The sequence below is a fragment of the Podarcis melisellensis genome (genome assembly GCF_964234715.1).
Source record: "Podarcis melisellensis genome assembly, chromosome: 1".
Taxonomy (NCBI): domain Eukaryota; kingdom Metazoa; phylum Chordata; class Lepidosauria; order Squamata; family Lacertidae; genus Podarcis; species Podarcis melisellensis.
The window spans coordinates 66,241,812-66,260,709 of record NC_138528.1 but is presented as its reverse complement, the minus strand read 5'-3'; the positions used below and the strand labels follow the sequence as shown (position 1 = coordinate 66,260,709).

General features: G+C 42.0%; 1 protein-coding gene across 8 annotated transcripts in view; it reads left to right on the top strand.

Moving 5' to 3' along the window:
* Positions 1-18,898, top strand: part of TEAD1 (TEA domain transcription factor 1) — a 180,014-nt gene that overhangs the window by 126,079 nt on the left and 35,037 nt on the right. For 5 of the 8 annotated variants that reach the window (XM_081927101.1, XM_081927100.1, XM_081927099.1 and 2 more), the window contains 2 exons: positions 9,451-9,513; positions 9,603-9,665. The exons of 1 other annotated variant lie outside the window; for it this stretch is intronic. In XM_081927101.1, coding sequence (XP_081783227.1) covers positions 9,451-9,513; positions 9,603-9,665 — 126 coding nt within the window. The remainder of the gene's footprint in view (positions 1-9,450; positions 9,514-9,602; positions 9,666-18,898) is intronic. 2 more of the 8 variants (XM_081927105.1, XM_081927104.1) reach the window with 2 other exon arrangements.

The window sequence follows — 18,898 nt, the reverse complement described above, 5'->3', positions numbered from 1 at the left end:
TTCTAGGAGTTGGGTGGTGCATTTCCTCATGAACCCAGTGATTCTCCAAAACAATGAGGGAGTAGAGTTTTGATTCTTGCCTTGCTGCATTGCATACCTTCTGCCCTGGAATTCAGGGAGTGTAATTTCATCCCAGGATTGACCTAGGATGCTCACAGCAGGTGCCAGGCCATCTCCTCCTCTCTGTATCAGAGGACTATTGACCTTGTGAAGAGAGGCCTATCTATCTAAAAAGAATCACAAACTTTTATGGAGGCCCAGAATGAGTTATGCGACCCCTTCCAGCTTCCAGAATTGCAGCAGACTGGAATTTGATGTAGCTTCCCACCAAAGCTTTCCTGCCATTTAGCTCTGCTCAACTCTATATTCTTGTTATTTTTAAAAAAGACACCATCCTCCTTTTGCATTCTGAACTCCATCTTACTCATCTAGAATTCTCATGGGCTTAATATTGGTGTGTGTGAAGGGAAGGGTTGAAGTTCCTACATAGGCATGCTGTGCCTGTTTTGAGGTATGGTGAAAGGCAATGCCAACTGAGGGGAAAAGGGAAGGAAATGGCCAAATGCCAGTGGTATACTGTGATGGGACGATGAGCTGCTTGTGCGTAAAATGCAAGTCCCTCAGAGTTTGATCAGGTTTTCAAACCTCTGCCTGTGACGGAGCCCCTCCAGCATGGCTGCGTCAATCACTAGTAGAATCCGAAAGTGGCTGCTTTCGGAAACGTTTCCAACATAAAAGCTCCTTAACGGAAACACGTCGTCTGGCCTCTCGGCGTGACAGTTTCCGTCGAGGTGTGGGTGTCCCTATAGGAGGTCCTGAGACCTCCCCACTGGTTTCGCTTGAAGCGTCTCTGAGCCATCCCTCCGACTCACTTTCCCTTGGAGTTCTTGCTCGCCCTCTACTGGTTCCCTCTTCCGCTGCTACTGCTCTCTCAACCTCAGGGAGCCTTTGCACCTGCGGCGCTTTAGATGTCAGTTCCCTGACATATACGCAGCTACTTATTTATAGTGAAATAATTGTGTTTTTGCTGGTGAAATCTAAGTACAGTGAAGTTTAGGCAAGCAGCAACAAAAATGAGGGGCAAGCAACCATAAAAAATAGACTAGTAACCCAACCTACAATGTTATTTGTGTTTCTTGGATAAGCTCTTACCTGCAGGTAATTTGCAGGCTTAAAAAAAACACACAACTGTCTGCTTTCCTCACAGAACTGGATGTGGAATTTTGTGTATTTTTTTTTAAGCCTTAGGTAGTTTTCACGAGTAACATTTTAATTTCCTATCAGACACGACTTCCGAAATCAGGCAAAAGATGCACATGGTTTTGAAGAATTTGCACCAGAGTTCATAAGAGACTAAAAGGCAGCATTAGCATCACTCAGCCCTTAGTCTTTTCCCTGGATAAGTAACGGATGTGTTCCATTTGTCTTATTTATGGTCAGTTCAGATACCGTGCCAACCATGGTTGAGAAAGTTTAACTATGGCTTAGTTAAATCAACAAGCCATCCACTAGCAGAGGAAGAGGAGTGCGGGGGGAGCACACCCTGGCATCGCGATCCAGGTAGGGTGCCATCACAGCTGCCCCCCACCTGCACTGGGCGCCCCACCCCTGCGGACGGCGCGCCCCGCCTGAAGCTCCGCCACTGAAGCCATCATTTGTGAACCAGCGGGCCCAATGCAAGTGTGGAAATCATGATTTTTGCTAACGATAGTTTGGAGTGGTATCTCCATTTATAAACCATCGTTACTGCAACTAAAGGCTGCGCAGAGAGGAAGGAAAATGAAATTTCACAAATAACTGTGAACTATAGTTTACCTATATATTTGGAAGCTCAGCCTCTGGTTTGTGTGGGTGTAATGTCTGAATTGAGCCAGTCTTTGCACCAGTCGTATGTAAAGTTAGTTTTCCTATTCAGAATACAAGAAGCTGCTTCACAGCAAGTCAGATCATTCGTTCAGCTAGTGCAGTATTGTCTACATTGACTGGTGGTGCCTTTTCCCGGTCCTATTTGAACAGAAATTGACCCTGGAATCTTTTCCATGCAAAAAGCATATGCTCTGCCACTGAGCTGCCTGTTGTTGATAAGCAGTGTCCAGTGCACAGCGGAATGATGAGAAGTATGAGCCAACATGCTCTATACTACTTTATTTACAGTTCAAAGCTGGTAAGTTACAGAAAAACATTTTCCCTCTGCCGGAGCAGAGAAATGCATCATCTCTCCTCTAAGGCACGGAGAGAATCTCAAACTGAAACTGCAAAGAGCAGGGAAAAACAGGAAACCAGTATACGTCACATCCAGTCTCCCGTTCCCGTGGGAAAACCTCCAACAGTACAGACTGTGTGGAATGTAAACACCTGTCTTGTGACAAGCACTTCTGCTACTCAGTGAGGGAAGCAGAAACCAACATCCTCCCCCTTTCTGTGAACATCACTGGGCAGCGTGTTCGTACAATATCAGTACAAACCCAACTTCTGCACATAGGTACAGTGTTGATCCCTTGATACAATCTTGGACAATACATCAGCAGGAATTTCATTACCTGGCATATAGGACACCGTTACGAGTCCCTTCTGAATACGTTCCCTAGCATGTTGCACCTTCAATTGCAAGTGTTTCGTGCTTTGCTTACAACCTTCAGAATTCAGCAAAGCCAAACATGCTTTGTTGTCCTGGTAAACCTGGATTGGACATTTGACAGGAATTTTCATCTCTTTGCACAATTGTAACAACCATTCACAATCTTTAAGTGAATAAGACAGTGCATTCAGTTCAGCTTCACAAGTACTTAAGCTAACTGTTGTTTGCTTCTTGCACGACCAATCAAATAGACCCTGATTGTACATATAGCAAACTCCAGACGTACTTTTCCTGTCTGTAGAGTCACTTCCAAAACTTGCATCTGCAAATATCTCAAGACCACCAGACTTTTGATTGTTAAATCTCAGTCTGTAATGCATAGTGCCTTTCAAATACCGTGCTATGCGTTTCAGAGCTTTCCAATCCTTAACAGTAGGATTGTTGACTTGTCTGCTTAGCAAATTACAGCTAACAGCAATGTCTGGTCTTGAACATCTGGCAATGAAGTTTAGCTTGCCTAGCACACTTCTGTACAGTGTAGTGTCAGAAAATGCTTCTTCAGTGTCATCTACCTGATAACTTGTTATCATCGGTGTGTCCACAGGGTTAGCATCCATCAGGTTTAGTTTGTTTAACACATCAGCAATTTTCCGTGACTGGTGTACTAGAATGTTACCATCTTGATCTCTCTCTATTTCCAGAGATAGGTAGTTGTTTACCTCACCAAGATCTTTCATGTCAAAGTGCTCTTTCAGTTGAGCTAGGGCGTTATTGTACATTGTGACATCTTTCCAAAAGAATAAAAGATCATCAACATAAAACAAACAATACAGTTTCTTTTGCCCCTCCTCTTTGACAAACACACATGGATCAGATTTCCCTTGCTTAAAACCTAGAGAAAACAATACTTCAGTGAGTTTTGTGTGCCAACACCGTGCACTTTGTTTGAGACCATAAAGGGACTTTTTCAGAGCACAAACATATCCCTGTTTTACCTGTACGCCATCAGGTGGAAGCATATAAAGTGATTCATTTAGAGATCCGTACAGAAAAGCTGTATTCACATCATGGTGACTAATGTGTAGATTTTCCTCTGCAGCTAGCTTGAGCATAAGCCTAATGCTCTCATACCTCACTGTGGGTGAGTAGGTCTCGTGATAGTCTTCACCTGGTACCTGTGCAAATCCTCTGGCTACCAATCTGGCTTTGTGTCTGACTATCTTGCCATTTTGATCAGTCTTCGCTTTGAAGACCCATTTGCTTCCAAGCAATTTCATTCCTGGAACTATTGGAACTAGGTCCCATGTTTTGTTCCTTTCCAAGGAATCAAGCTCAGCCTTCATGGCATTTAACCATGGCTCAGCTTCCTTTGAATCCAAATCCTGGATTTCTTGGAAACTTGAAGGTTCAAAAACCTTCTTGGGGCTTTTAACAGCTGTTACTGCTATCTTAGCAAACTCATCAGCAAATCTCTTTGGAGGTCTGCCTTTTGTGGCTCTCTGTGACCTGCGAATTAGCCTTAAGTCTTCAACACTCTCCTCTTCCTTCTTAGGAGAAAAGTGACCTATTGTGAACAATGGTTCCTCCAATTCTTGATCAGAGCTTTCAGAGGGTCGCATAGAGGCTTTCGCACTCTTGAAATCCTCTGAATCATCTGATTCAGTTTCAGACTCAGAATCAGAACCTTCATCAGTGGGTGTGGGTTGTTGCGGTTGCTTTTGACTATCCTCAGTCTCATCACTGTCATCAGGATAACATTGGAAAATTCCCACATTCTCCCCCCACTTGGCATTGTACTCAACACTTCTTGTGAGCTTAATCTCCTTAGAGTCAGTCATCATTATTCTGTAAGACCCTTTCTGATAACCTAGAAAGATACCATGCAATCCACGCTTGTCTAACTTTGAGTGTTGTGGTGAGTGAACCCACATGTCCGAACCAAAAATTTTCATGTGTTTGATGTATGGCTTCTTGCCAAACATCTTCTCATAGGGGGTACAACCAATCGCTGAAGATAACCTGCGATTATAACTGTAAGTGAAACATGAGAGAGCTTCGGCCCAATAACTCTCTGGAAGATTTGCATCATGCAGCAAGGTTTTTAACCCTTGAAGCAATGTTTGATTTGCTCGTTCCGCAAGCCCATTCTGCCATGGCGAGCGAGGACTAGACAAATCGTGTTGAATTCCTTTCTCAGCCAGAAAAGCTTCAAACTGCTGAGAAGTGAACTCTCCCCCCCGGTCGGTGAAAAGAATCTTAATCTTCTTACCATGCACATTTCCCAACCAAGCACAGAATTCCTTGAACCTAGGAAAAGCCTCTGATTTCTGCTTGAGATTGTACACATAAATATACCTGGAAAATGCATCAACGAGAACCATGAAGTACCTATTCCCACCCAAAGAGGGCGCTAGTGGACCAACCAAATCAGCATGAATAATTTGGTATGGCTCTGTAGCTTGCCTACTAGACACCTTACCTTTCGCAGCCATTTTCACCTTGTTTGCTGCGCATGCCTTGCACTTCATGTGGTACCTGCAGGGTTTAATAGTCATACCTTCAACCAAAGCAGGCATTTTAGATACTGCCTCAAAATGCAAATGTCCAAATTTCCTGTGAAAAGCATGAATACAATCTGCATGCAAACTTTTGTTAGAACCTGCAATGCAACAAGTGTCATCCTGCACAACATCATCATAATACAAAACAAACAAACGATCAACAAATTCAGCATACAATTGATAATCATTTTTCTTGGTGATGATGCATCTATTGTTCTTAAAGGAAACGTCTATTTTCCGCTCCATCAGCTGTCCAACGCTAAGCAGATTATGTTTCGCGTCCGGCACATAAAGCACGTCCTGTATCGATAAGTCCAAACTGTGAAGAACAACAGTTCCGTAGCCTTTACTGGGGATTGTGTGGTCATCCGCCTGGTGAATCGCACCTTCCTGCGGTGTAAAAGACACGAACAGTCGCTTATCGTTGCACATGTGATGCGTTGCCGCTGAGTCAACAACGAAGAAAGATCTAGACGTCTTCTGGACCTCTGCAACCTCTGCAATCTTTGCAACCTTTGGAGCGAAGCGTGAGACCATTGCCTTGTGCTGCGTTGTCCTGGACACCGGACCTTTGCCTTTGCTCTGGCCTTTTCCACGCAATGAGCTTCCGCTGCGCTGCTCTGTCTTGGCCCTGGGATATTTGCATTCCCTCTTCATATGGCCTAGACGTCCACACGAGTAGCATTTCACTGCCTTCAAAGCTTTGGCGCCATCTGGTGGTTCCACTGCACTATGGGATGACGTCTGTGAAGACTCCCCCTTTCCCATGCAGCTATCACCCCGCCGATCTGCTACATTCTGAATCATGGCAGTATCACAAGCTACTGTGAGTTGAGCATTTGGCTGATGAGTGGTATCAAATTCCCCACTTGCCCCATCCAGCCTTCTGCAGCTAGCCATCATGACTTTGGCATTTGCCTCTTGCGTCATCTATGCTGCTTTAAATCAAGCTGCTGTATACATGCTACTTCTGTGTACAGCTGCTTCAATCCAAAGGCAATCTCAAAACAGCCTCTGCCTTTGAGCCTGCGCCTTTCTGTATGCTGCGTTGCTTATCTGCAGCTGTTTCAAACTGCATTCCAAAAGCAAGCTCAAAAGTGATAGTCCCCAAGTGCTTTCTCAATGTTGCCCTTTAATTTTTGCTGCGTCACATTTGCAGCTGCTTTGAAACAACAGCACTTTACTTTCGTTTTCCCCCAGCATAGCGTCCCTTTGAGCCATTTGCCTGTGCCGCGGCAAAACCGGCTATAAAAGTTCAAAGTCCAGCCATAAAGCCATTAATTAGAAGCTGGCAGGCTGCCCGGAGCAGTAGCACATACCTTCATCAATCATTTTGACGCGCAGAGCAGATACCTTGCGATCCGTGCCTCTGCCGCTGTTCCGATCCTCTTTGCTCCTTTATTCCTTTGCCAGGAGCCCGACTTCTGAAGACCAATCTCAAAACACTGCATTTTTCTGGGCCCATAACCAAATGTTGTTGATAAGCAGTGTCCAGTGCACAGCGGAATGATGAGAAGTATGAGCCAACATGCTCTATACTACTTTATTTACAGTTCAAAGCTGGTAAGTTACAGAAAAACATTTTCCCTCTGCCGGAGCAGAGAAATGCATCATCTCTCCTCTAAGGCACGGAGAGAATCTCAAACTGAAACTGCAAAGAGCAGGGAAAAACAGGAAACCAGTATACGTCACATCCAGTCTCCCGTTCCCGTGGGAAAACCTCCAACAGTACAGACTGTGTGGAATGTAAACACCTGTCTTGTGACAAGCACTTCTGCTGCTCAGTGAGGGAAGCAGAAACCAACACTGCCACCAATTCCCAAAGGTTACTAAACAGGGCTTTTAACTGAAGTGGAGAGAGAACAGAATTTAGGAATTATAATGGAGACATTTTACATATGAAGACTTCCTTTTTTTTTACATTCTTTGATCGCCACCTTACCTGTTCGTATAGCTAGAAAAGTGCCAAGTCCCTTGCATTTTTTCATTTAGAAAACACATTTAAGTCAATTTGGTGTGGTACAGAACTGAGCCAGAATCCATGGACTCCTCCAGTTTACAGGAATACACATTCTCTCTCTCTCTCTCTCTCTCTCTCTCTCTCTCTCTCTCTCTCTCTCTCTCTCTCTCACACACACAGAGGGTTTTCTCAGCTGATTTTGTCAGATGCCACACATTCCTCCCATTGATTATGTGTGTTAACCCCTCAAACTGAATTCAGCAGGAAAGCCTACTTGTGTGAAAATTCCACAAGTGAACATTAAAGGGCTCCTGAAGTTTTAAAAGTAAAAATATATCAGTAAATAATCCAATAATACAGATTGTCTATAAAGGGTAAGAATTGTGTCCTGGGACTAGATTGTGCTGTGACTGTGGGTCTGTCTGATGCAAACCTACAGCTATGAAATTACTCTGTATAATTACACTGGTAACACAAAATATCCCTCTAATGAATAGATGCGGGATATAATAACTTCCATTAGTATCTTTTATGTGTGATTCTGAGGAAGTATTTAAAAAGGTAGTGACTTTCATGTCATTCCAGCCAATTATCTGACTGCCTTTTGGGTGAAGGTTCTGAAAGTTTCTTTTGGTGATAGACAGTTTGTCCCCTGGGAAGATGTTTTATAGGAGCATTGAGGTGGGGAGAGGGGCAATCATTAGATTTTTAATGTTTCTTAGTTTCATTGCATTCGGAACCATGTGATACTTAACTGCTGAAGTGGATTAAGGATTCTTCTATCTACATAGAATATTCTGTTATGGAGATTGCCAGAGAGCTGTGTGGACATTGCTATTCCTACTGATTGCATTTTTTAAAAAATAAAAGTGATATATGCATTTGTGATTGATAAAATTCTCTGCATTATGGACGCTCATGATTAACAGAAAAACTGATGGCCATTGAAACAGTTTATTAAACTTGTTATGTCAAGAGGAAGGATTTGTGATTGGACTTCACCCATAAATGCTGTGTGGATACCTTATGCTGCTGGTCAATTGTAATTTTCATCATACAGGACACAATACAGAAGTTTAATGCTTCCTGCACATTTTTGTTACAACAGTCTTTTCTATCCTCAGTATAATAATAGAGCTGTCTTACAGATGTGTAGCACGTAGTACCATTAGTGTGTAGGACATGGAGCGAGGAAGCCAGAGTTCGATCTGCACTCAACAACGAAGAACACAGGATGATCTTAACTTTTTGGTTCATTGCCTCAAAAGGTTGTTGTAGTGATATTGAGATGGTACCTGTGCTAACTTGAGCACCTTTGAAAGGGGATAGGATATGAATGTGATACACACAGTAGTCGGCAACATGGTGGTTATACAGGGTGAGTCTTTTAAAAGAGGCCCCGTGGAAGATGTGTACTCTGAATTTGGTTCATTCATTATGGTGGTGTCTAATTATGTAACTGTGGCTGGATCTGGACAGATTAAAGAAGTGTTTCAGTTTAAAGCGTTGTAAATTTAAACAGGGAAAACAGGTAGAGAAAAACGGGGATCCACGTCACCATCTGGTGGTGCAATGTTATATTGCACATACAGAGCATATAAATTACTTTTCCTTTACCAGTCTAGCTGAGTTCTGTTTTTAACATAACATTCCCCTCCTCCTCCGTTGGTTTATTGCAAAATAATGACATGAAACTGACCACGAGATCAATTGCTTACAAAGTTTGTCATGCTTCTATTGTAGCCATAGCCTAGCAAAGATAGTTTTGTGCTCCACAATTATGACTGCAGTATTTGTATATGCAATATTCATTCATGTTCCATTTGAAACTGGGTGTTCCTTAATTAATTGCAACGAAACTTAAGCGCTATTGAATACATCAAAATACAACTTTCTTGGCACTCTGCTTGTCCTTAAATTTTATATAGTCTTATCAGATATTAAGCAAACATTTGTTCTGAAAAAGATCTGCAAATATTTATCCATAAGGCATGCCTTTACTACAAAGACTGTAGCTGAAAAGGTTTTAAGAAAAGAGCATGCAGTCTTTCACGGTAGGCAACGTCCTAGTTTCTCTGTCAGAATAATAAATTGAGTAGTCTAAAATGTTTTCTTCTTAATCATGTCACTGCAGTGATGATCAGTAAACTCTGCTAAAAGCGTGGTGCGTGGCTGGGAATGTCTTCTCTTAACAGCAAAGCTTACTGAAGATGCAAATAACTTCCCCAAATAAACTTTTTTTTTTATTTTTTTTAAAAAAGAAAAACAGATGTTTGATTTTTTGTGTTTCTTTTGTGTTTTCTTTTTTATTCTTTTTCCCCCCTTTTCTTTTATAACTCTGAACAATGTAGGTGTCTAGTCACATACAGGTCTTAGCAAGGAAGAAAGTTCGAGAAATTCAAGCCGCCATTAAGGTACGTTTGGCTTGCCCAGTTGTAGGGGGCTTTTCATCTCCATGGTTACAGGCTTTTCCTTTGTTTCCCTCCCTTCCCCTACCCTGCAGGTGTCTAGTCACATTCAGGTTCTTGCCAGAAGGAAATCTCGTGATTTTCATTCCAAGCTGAAGGTATGCGCTTTTCTGCTTTTGGGCTTGTGGTTGCTATGCCTTTCACTTCCTGTTTTCCCTGGTGATCGGTGAATGCCTGGTGCTGTGATTCTTGTAACCTAGTTTCCTTGCATGTGGTGGCTGTTTACATTTCTTTGTGTTTAATCTCTTCCCTTCGCTGATTTCTGCACTGGCCTCTCTCTCTCTATTTTTTTTTTTAACAACCTTCAAAAATGTTACTTGCTGTGTGCATGCGTACTCCTTTTTAAAGGTTCTTTTTTTAAACAAACAAAAAAAGCATTAACTTAGTGTTTGTACTAAAAGCATTGCAGTTAAATAGGAGTTTTGTGTCTGCACACACATGCAGCTGCAGTTTGATAACTGAGATGGTATATTTCCCACTCCCCCCCCCCCTTGTTAGCTGGATTTTAAAAATACTTGCAGGGATTTTAAAATAAATAGATAAAAGAAAACACGTTTTCTGATCAGCATTAGATTCCTATCCTACCTCAGGCTATTCTACATTTGTCTGTGATTTACGGAGATTCTAATTTGCCACATCCACCTTTAAATCACTTGTCACCCAAAGTAAAATGTTGACTCCAGCTATGATCCCCTCAAAGTGAAGCACTTTCATTGGCTTCAGCGGGAGAGTTCGGCATCTGCTCTCGGCTTGAAATCACTGTGACTTAGAAGTGATTAACTTTGAGTTACGCCCTTTGGGTGAGATCCAGTCTCAGGTCTCCCCATCTGTTTCAAAGAGGAGTGGAAAAGGAAGTGGAAGTCCCATTTGTGTAAATCTGACTGCGATCCTAAACTCACGTATTGGAGAGTAAACTCCACTAAGCACAGTGGGACTTAATTTTGAGTAAACATCTGTAGGATTGGGCTTTTTGATTAGTTTTATCTTTGTAGTTTCCTAAATTGCATAACCAAGGGAAAGATATTAATTGCTTCCCTTAAACTTTAAGAGTGATGACCCCACCCCCCATTTTCTGATTTCTGAGAGGAATGACGAAGTGATAAAAAATGCTTCTGTTGCCAGATTTTGCACAAAAGAATCCCTGAACGTTCAGTTGTTAGGTTTGGGGTGATTTTTTTTTGCTTTGTTTTAATTTTTCAGTAAACTATAGCATCTTCTTGACTATCATCTGAGATCCTACTAATGTTTGTCTGTCTTTTTGCTGAGCTTTTTTTTTTTGGTTTTTGTTTGTTTAAAGTCACTTGAAAGCAAAAAGCATTTCAGAAAGTGATTATGCTGCCCTAAGTGGTAAACACTGTGGATGTTGCTTGCCGCAATCCTGGAACTGCAATATGTAAATAACAGGCCTGGCTTTGTAACTGTCCTACTTGTCAGGAGCTTTGGGTTTTCAATATGCTGTGGGCAGCATGCTGGCAAGCTTGTATGGCTGTTGGTGGCTGGCTTGTGAGCTGGGCTGGCTGAGCAGTCGCGGTTGGTGAAGAACTAAGGGAACTCTGAAAGTACTGCTTCTTAACCCAAGGTGCAACGATACAGAAGGCTGTAGCATTTTCAGACTAAAACTATCCAACTTAATGGCTAAAACTAGGCATCTTAGCACCTGTTTAGAAAACCAAGCAGTGTACTGACACCATGTACTAAATTAATAGTGAGCACCTGCAGATTCTTTTGTGGAACTGAAGTCAGACATTTGTTAGCATGGGATACCTGCTTCGATTTCTACCAAAGAGCCTATTCTTAGGATTAAATGGTTGCAATTCTGCCATGCAGGAAAACCACCCAGGTGTGTTTCTTACCCACACCTAAATATTTAAAAATGTACCGCTTTTAAATTTGAACTTATTTCTTATTGCTGCACTGCCTGTATGATGATGAAGCTTTCTGCAGAGCAAGGCAGCAAAGTAAACACCAATGATACCTTCAAGTCCTTTTTCCTGGTGGGCTCTCTCTCTCTCTCTCTCTTCACTGAATTTAGTTTAGTGATGTTTTCTGTTGAATGCACTGGTTCCATGGAATTTGCTGAAAAAATCTGCTGATACATCTGTCGAGTAATAATTTCTGCCACTCCCACAATGTCAGCATGTACTTAAGCGTAAAGAGACAAGTTGCGGCAGTAAAAGATGCTTTGGGCGATCAGGCACTGATGAAAATTAACCACTGATTATCACAAGTCTTGCTCTCGAGTTTCCTTGTTGCTACAGGGAAAAAATAACTAGGAGATGTTTCTGTGGAAAAGGATTGATGATGAAGATAATAATAATATTATTAATAATAATAACAACAACCATCTATGAAGTGGCAGTGACTCCACCCATGCAAAATATATTATTTTATGTGAAGTAGAAATTATGTATATGGTCCTTTAGAAAGAAATAGACAAGAGTCAGATGGTTCGCCAGAACAGAATCCATGATGATTTTGGGAGTTGGTATGAGGTTTGTACTTTCTCTCCCTGTCATCCTCCTCAGTGCTATCATAATTATAACAATAGAACTGGGCTATCCTGCATTTCCTTGAATATAGGATGTCTTTGACTTGTAGAGTAGAATTTGCTTTATGAGATTCTATTGCAGGGGACCTTCAAGCATAGGCTCTCTTTTATATTATGTCAGCACAGTGTATGCAAAGACAACAGAAGAATGTGGTAGGGGCAGGAGAGGGAAAGTGTGAGACCATCTCCCAAATTCACACAGACAGTTCTGGTGACTGAGTAGGTCTTACTCAGCACAGGTTGTTATATGACTGCTTATTTCTAGCTCCTGTGGGTTGACTGGAAAAAAGTAGTGACTAATGATGTGCCAAAAAATTAACTTGCATTTTTACCAAAGGGGAGACAAATTTTCAGTGAAATTCTATCGGCAGGGTGTGAAATTTTTCTCTTGCTTGCCTTACAATTGCCAAGCACCATTTGTGAGTGCCATTTTTTTTCATTCTACAAATAATCTCACCACTGTTCTGCACTCTGCAACCTTCTTGAGTTCTGCTGGCTTCAATTAAAGTCCAGGGAAGATGTCATGAGGTAACTCTTCCCACGGGGCTTTTTGAGATCAGGAAGTGCAGGCAGCTAGGGAGGCTGCAAAGTACTGGGGACTACATACTGCACCAGTGTGGTGTAGTAGTTAAGAGTGGTAGAATCGTAATCTGGGGAACTTCCCCGCTCCTCCACAGGCAGCTGCTGGGTGACCTAGGGCTAAGGGCTAGTCACATTCTTTGAAGTCTCTCAGCCCACTCACTTCACAGAGTGTTTGTTGTGGGGGAGGAAGGGAAAGCAGGTTGTAAGCACTTTGAAACTTCTTAGGGTAGTGATAAAGCGGGATATCAAATCCAAACTACTTCTTCTTCTTCTTTATTGTAAAGTAGAGACCTCTGCCACCTTGCAGGGAACCAGGCAGAGGGCCTTCTCGGTAGTGGCACCCAACCTGTGGGACACCCTCCCACCAGATGTCAAAGAGAAAAATAACTACCAAACTTTTAGAAGACATCTGAAGGCAGCCCTGTTTAGGGAAGCTTTTAATGTTTAATAGATTATTGTATTTTAGTGTTTTGCTGGAAGCCGCCCAGAGTGGCTGGGGAAACCCAGCCAGATGGGCGGGGTATAAATAGTAAATTATTATTATTATTATTATTATTATTATTATTATTATTATTATTATTGCTGAATGATAACTCAAGATCAGATCCCCGCACATACAGGAATTCAAAAATGCATTGAGAATGGGGAGGGGGGAGAGAATGGAAGCTTCATTCTTAGGGAAAGAAAACTTTTGAGAAATTGAATGACAGTTCCAGCACAGTACTAGAAATGGCACACAGCTAATTGTACCAAGCCTCTTCCCGAGTTGGTGCAGATTAGGTGGGAGACTGAGGTAGCAGCGCCTACTCTCAGTCTGCCTGTAGCACCAGGTGGAGCACTGAGTACATTTACTCTTGCACTACCAGTCCTTCTAAGGAGTAGTGTCCCCTTGCAGTTCTTTTGGGACACATCAGCCAAGATATTATCAAACCTATTGAATTACTTTGTAAAATCAGAGAAGATAGAGACTTTGGCTTTCTGTGAAGATGCAAAGTCTCATACAAGTTTTGACTTCCTCTGTAAGCCTCTGTATGAAGCAGAGGCCACCATGACTAGGGATGAAAATAGACTTTTGCTAAAAGCTTATTCTGCACATGTGCAGAACTTTAGTTTGCATTCTGAGCTGTAGTATGTCTTCAGGGAAATACAATTTGAGTCATACAGCAAAATGTTAAAAACTGGGCAAATCTGTATTCTGAATTTGATAATTCTGAACTTCAGCAGCGTCCCCATTTCTGACAGATGATGACTGTTCAACTAGTTCATTGTTCACTTGGCATCATGCAATCAGACAGAATAATGCATGAGGGCAGTGGGATCAAGTGTCTCTCTCCAATTTATGACATTTTATGTCCCGCAGAAGATCTGAATAGAATGTATTCACAATAATGGCCCATGTTCAGACTTTATTTGTATCTGTGTGGGCTTTTTCAGATCTGCTGAATATCTCAATGTTGCTAGTGATGTGATCCTGCAGCATACTGTTCCCTGTAAGTGCCATGTTATAGGAGCAGGGCAATGTGCAGCTTCAACATCCTTGCTTCAGGGGATCTAGGAAATCTAGAAATGCCACTGAAGCAGATATGGAAAACTAGCCCTTGCCTTAGGTGTGGAGATAAGCAGAATCAAGAAGGGAAACAGCAAGCCCATCCTCTCTAGTTATGATACCCAAGGGAGAAACACCATGTAAACAGAAGTGGCCAATCCAACAGTTGCCATCTCAGTTAACACAAGCCCAGACATACGATGCTTGATAGGCCATAACTTGTCCCATAGCCATCAGGTCCAATCCACATGTGCACGGAAACAAGCTTGTCTTGCAGGGGGTGAGGGAAGATTTCATCTCTTACACCAGCAAGCTGTTAAAAGTGCTTTTCTATGGGCAGCTGCTGGGTTCTGTGGAAGCTGCAACCCAGTATTGAAAGGCAAATGAAGAAATGATGAGAACCATTGGGGGTACTAAGTGGTGCCTCTCATCATCACAAGGATTTCTACTTGCACAATGGGACTTCCCCTTCTTTCCTCCCCTACACAACTCCTAAATTTGTTCCAGGATCCAGGGCGTGTGTGAGGGAAGCAGAGGGAGGCAAGTCCTGTTGCACAAGCAGAAATTCTAGGATATTTTGCCCAAGCATCATAATGTGTTAGGGTCAAGTCCCAGAATATAAAAACCAAAGGCCAAATGATAAATGGCTTAAATACAAACTCAGCTGCCCACAAATGGAACGACTCCATTTGCCCACAAAAGACTGTGGGATAACAGGGTTAAAATCAGAGTGTGGCCTGACTACATATTTTGCCTTAATAATCAAGAAGAATACAGCCAGCCTGAATACATTTTTAATAAATATGCATTCAAACACGCAATTTCTAAAAGCGTTTTAACATGGCAGCAGCTGTACCTTTAGGCACATACTGGAGAGAATAGTTTCTAGGTACATGAACCTGAGTCTTAAGGAACACATGGTTGTCCTTGCCCTATCTTGCTGTGGGAAACGCCTCTGGAATCCCCCATGTATAGTCTGGAGAAGTCTACACATTCTAACCCAAGTTTGAAAATGTTTCCTTCCATAGGTGATGGAAACTTCCTCAGTGTTAGTGATGGCAATTTTGATAGTTCATGAATAGAATACCACTAAAACTAGGAAATGTCACAACTCCTCCTTTTGCGTTGGTGTGCCATAGTGTGTTACTCCTGTAAACATTGGAACAGTTTCATACTTGGGGGGAAAGATATCTCTCCCCAAAAGATCTGAGCAGGTGTATGGATATTAAGAGAGTATTTTGCCCTAGAGATAACAAGATATTTGGCTTTGATTTCCAGTATTCATTAGCATGTAAGCTTAAAATTCATTAAAGGAAGCCAAAAAAAATATTAAAAATGCCTACAGTTTGCATGTATGTGGTGCTTTAAAATCCATTAGTGTACATTCCGCGCTGCCTGCATGTAAAAAGAAAATACTGTTGACAGTTAGGATGCTAAAGATAGCTCTATAGAGCCTTTTCCTTTTTCTTGTTTTTAATAAATGAACAATGATAAAAGCCTTGGAAAATTCCCTTTGATGTGAATGAAGTCTTCTGCATTTTGAGATACAATAAGATGGATTAATTGCTCCTCATTAGGCAGCAAGTTGGAATAGCTTTGAATGTGGGTTCTCTTTTAGCATTAGCTATTGCTTGGCTGAAATAGCCGGCTTTTGTATTTACTACTGTCTTCTCTAATAATAAGCAAATTGGAGATCATGGCTACAATTATTCAACTGTCTTTTGCCCAGTACAATTGTATACTTCCATGGTTTGTTTTTTTTTTAGCTCCAGCAAATAATTTCAGAGGTTATTCTAATCAATACAGTCTAAATGCAGAACTAAGATTTGTAAAATTACTTATTAGAAAACTGTTTTATGCTAGTATTTCATGCTTTACTGTAAAATTCATTTTAAGAGCAAATTGCAGCTTCTTTGCCTGAACATTTTTTAAAGTAATGTTTTGTTAGATGTCTATGTGGGTTTTAATGAAAATATGTAATACCACATAATTTATGCTGTTGATTTTTTAACATGCACATTATCCCTTCTTTTAATTATATGAAGAATATATTTTGAAAAGTTATATTGCATATCTCTTTCATTTCCCTGGGATATGAAATCATTTTGAGTAGGCTGCTTAGGCTCAATGAATTATTTCGAAGTGTACATTAGTTTTAGAACAGATGATGAACATAAGTTGCTGATTTCTTGCCTTTAAAAAATCCATTCCAACCTGTTTTATCACAGGTTTTAAAAAAATGGAATGACCACATTTGGACATCATGCTTGTCTGTAGTTTAGTTTAGTTTAGTTTTTTAAAGCTGTAATTAACATTAAGCAGATTTGTCAGTTTAAATGATACGACAAACTATGGCTAAGCAAAAATGGAAGCAGCAGTTTCCAAACCCTTCTGAACCAGAAAATGAGAAGGGAGGAAGGGTGCTAGTCAGAGGCTTGCAGAAGTTTGTATACAGCAAACTAATCTATGGTGGATGTAACATGGCCAGCATGTTAATCTTTTAGGGCATTTGCTTCAAAACCAATTGGCACTCAAGGAAACACAGGGCTCTGATTCATTAAAAGATATAACAGCATTGTAGAGTTGGGAGGGAACAAATGTAAATGTTGGTTTACATTTACCGCATTTTTCGCCCTATAGGACGCACTTTTTCCCCTCCAAAAATAAAGGGGAAATGTGTGTGCGTCCTATGGGGTGAATGCAGGCTTTCGCTGAAGCCTGGAGAACGAGAGGGGTCGGTGCGCACCGACCCCTCTCGCTCTCCAGGCTTCGCGGACCTGTCCGCAAGCAGCGGGAGCCAGCGCTGGGCTCCCACGACTTGCAGAGAGCTGCCTGTTTGGGGGCTGGGGTCGGGAGAAGCTCGGGCCTCCCCCGCCCCAGCCCCGCGCCTGGGGGGAAAATAATTTTTCCCCCTTTATTTCCCCCCCAAGAAAACTAGGTGTGCCTTATGGGATGGTGCGTCCTATAGGGTGAAAAATACGGTAATTTTAATATATCCCATATCTGCTAATGTTCTCTAATGGCTTGCAACTTGAAAACAAGTAGTAAACAAAGTAGTAAACAATAAAATTATTAATCATGAACGTATTACACTCAGCTTCATAACAGATGCAGCCTCAAGAGTTTTGTCGAATGCATAGGATGACCATCAGCACCTTGTGCTCTGCACAAGCACTTTGATTCCTGTTTTCCTCAGCTCCAATGTTTTTTGTGTTTTACACACATGCCCCCCATCTCCCCTCCCCTTTTATCATGTACAGCTACTTTGTCTGACCCCGCAAGAGCAACCAAAATTCTCAGTGAGGTGGATTGCCTTCCCTTTAGCCTTTGCTCAGGGTGCATTGCATTTTGTAGTTCAGAATAGAAAAAAGATGAAAGGGAGACCCATAAGGAAGTTTTATAAAATTCCATAATGAGGAGAAGAGATGGATCGAGAGGCATCTTACTTATACTCCTTCACAACCTTAAAATTTGGGAATACCCAATGAAAATCATTGTTAGAGTATGTGTGGCAGACAGAGCAATTACTCACAAAGTGCATTTATAAGGGAATGAGATAAATTTGTGGAGTGCAAGTCTTATCTGTGGCTATCCACCATAATCTTTAAATGACACTTTCTGTTACAGAGAAACAGAAAAAATAGAACTCTGAATATAAGATACACAGTGGGGAGAGGGCTGTTGTGTTTAGTCCAGGCATAGGCAAACTCCGGCCCGCCAAATGTTTGGGACTACAACTCCCATCATCCCTGACCACTGGTCCTGCTAGCTAGGGATGATGGGAATTGTAGTCCCAAACGTCTGGAGGGTCGGAGTTTACCTATGCCTGGTTTAGTCACTGCTTATGAACTGTCACACCTGGTACATCTCAATGAGCAGGAAACCCTCTCTCTGAACCAAAGATCACCCCTCTCTTCCAAGAACCTGCTTTATAGCCCCTACTTGCTCAGCATCCTCCTTTCTTTCTGTCCACATGCAACAATTGTCCCTGCTGTTCTGCCTACTCCCATCTGCAGTGCTCATTACCACTCTATTTTTCATGCAGTTGGCCACTCATAACCATTCATTTTCAAATAAATCTTTCTTCACAAGCTCTTTCTTACGTTTGGCTTCACACGTAGAGGAAACACGTGGGAAAGAGAGCAGGATAGTGGCAGAAGACCCCCACCACCTGACCTTTGTGCATCGGGCAAACGGTAGCAATGGGGTTTCTCTGTTTGTAGACCCTTTCCAATCATCAGGAACCCTGCACGATTAGGCTTCCAGAAAAAATTCTGTGTGTACCACTTTGTGCACATAGAAACCACACATCACAGATCTGGAGAGCACAGGGAGTGGAGTGGAGTGAAGTGAAGTGAGCTCTTGGGATCCTCTCTCTCCTCCACACGTTCACAGGTGGAGCCAAACCAGGGGCAACAGCTTGGACAGAAAGGCAATGCCATTGGGTTTACAGTCGTACCTTGGATCTCAAACGCCTTGGCTCCTAACAAATCGGCTCCCAAACAATTGAAACCCAGAAGTGAGTGTTCCAGTTTTCGAACGATTTTCAAAAGCTGAACGTCTTCCGTGGCTTCCGATTGGCTGTAGCCTTGGCTTTTGAATGGTTCTGGGAGTCAAACAGACTCCTGGAATGCGTTCTGTTCAAGAACCAAAGT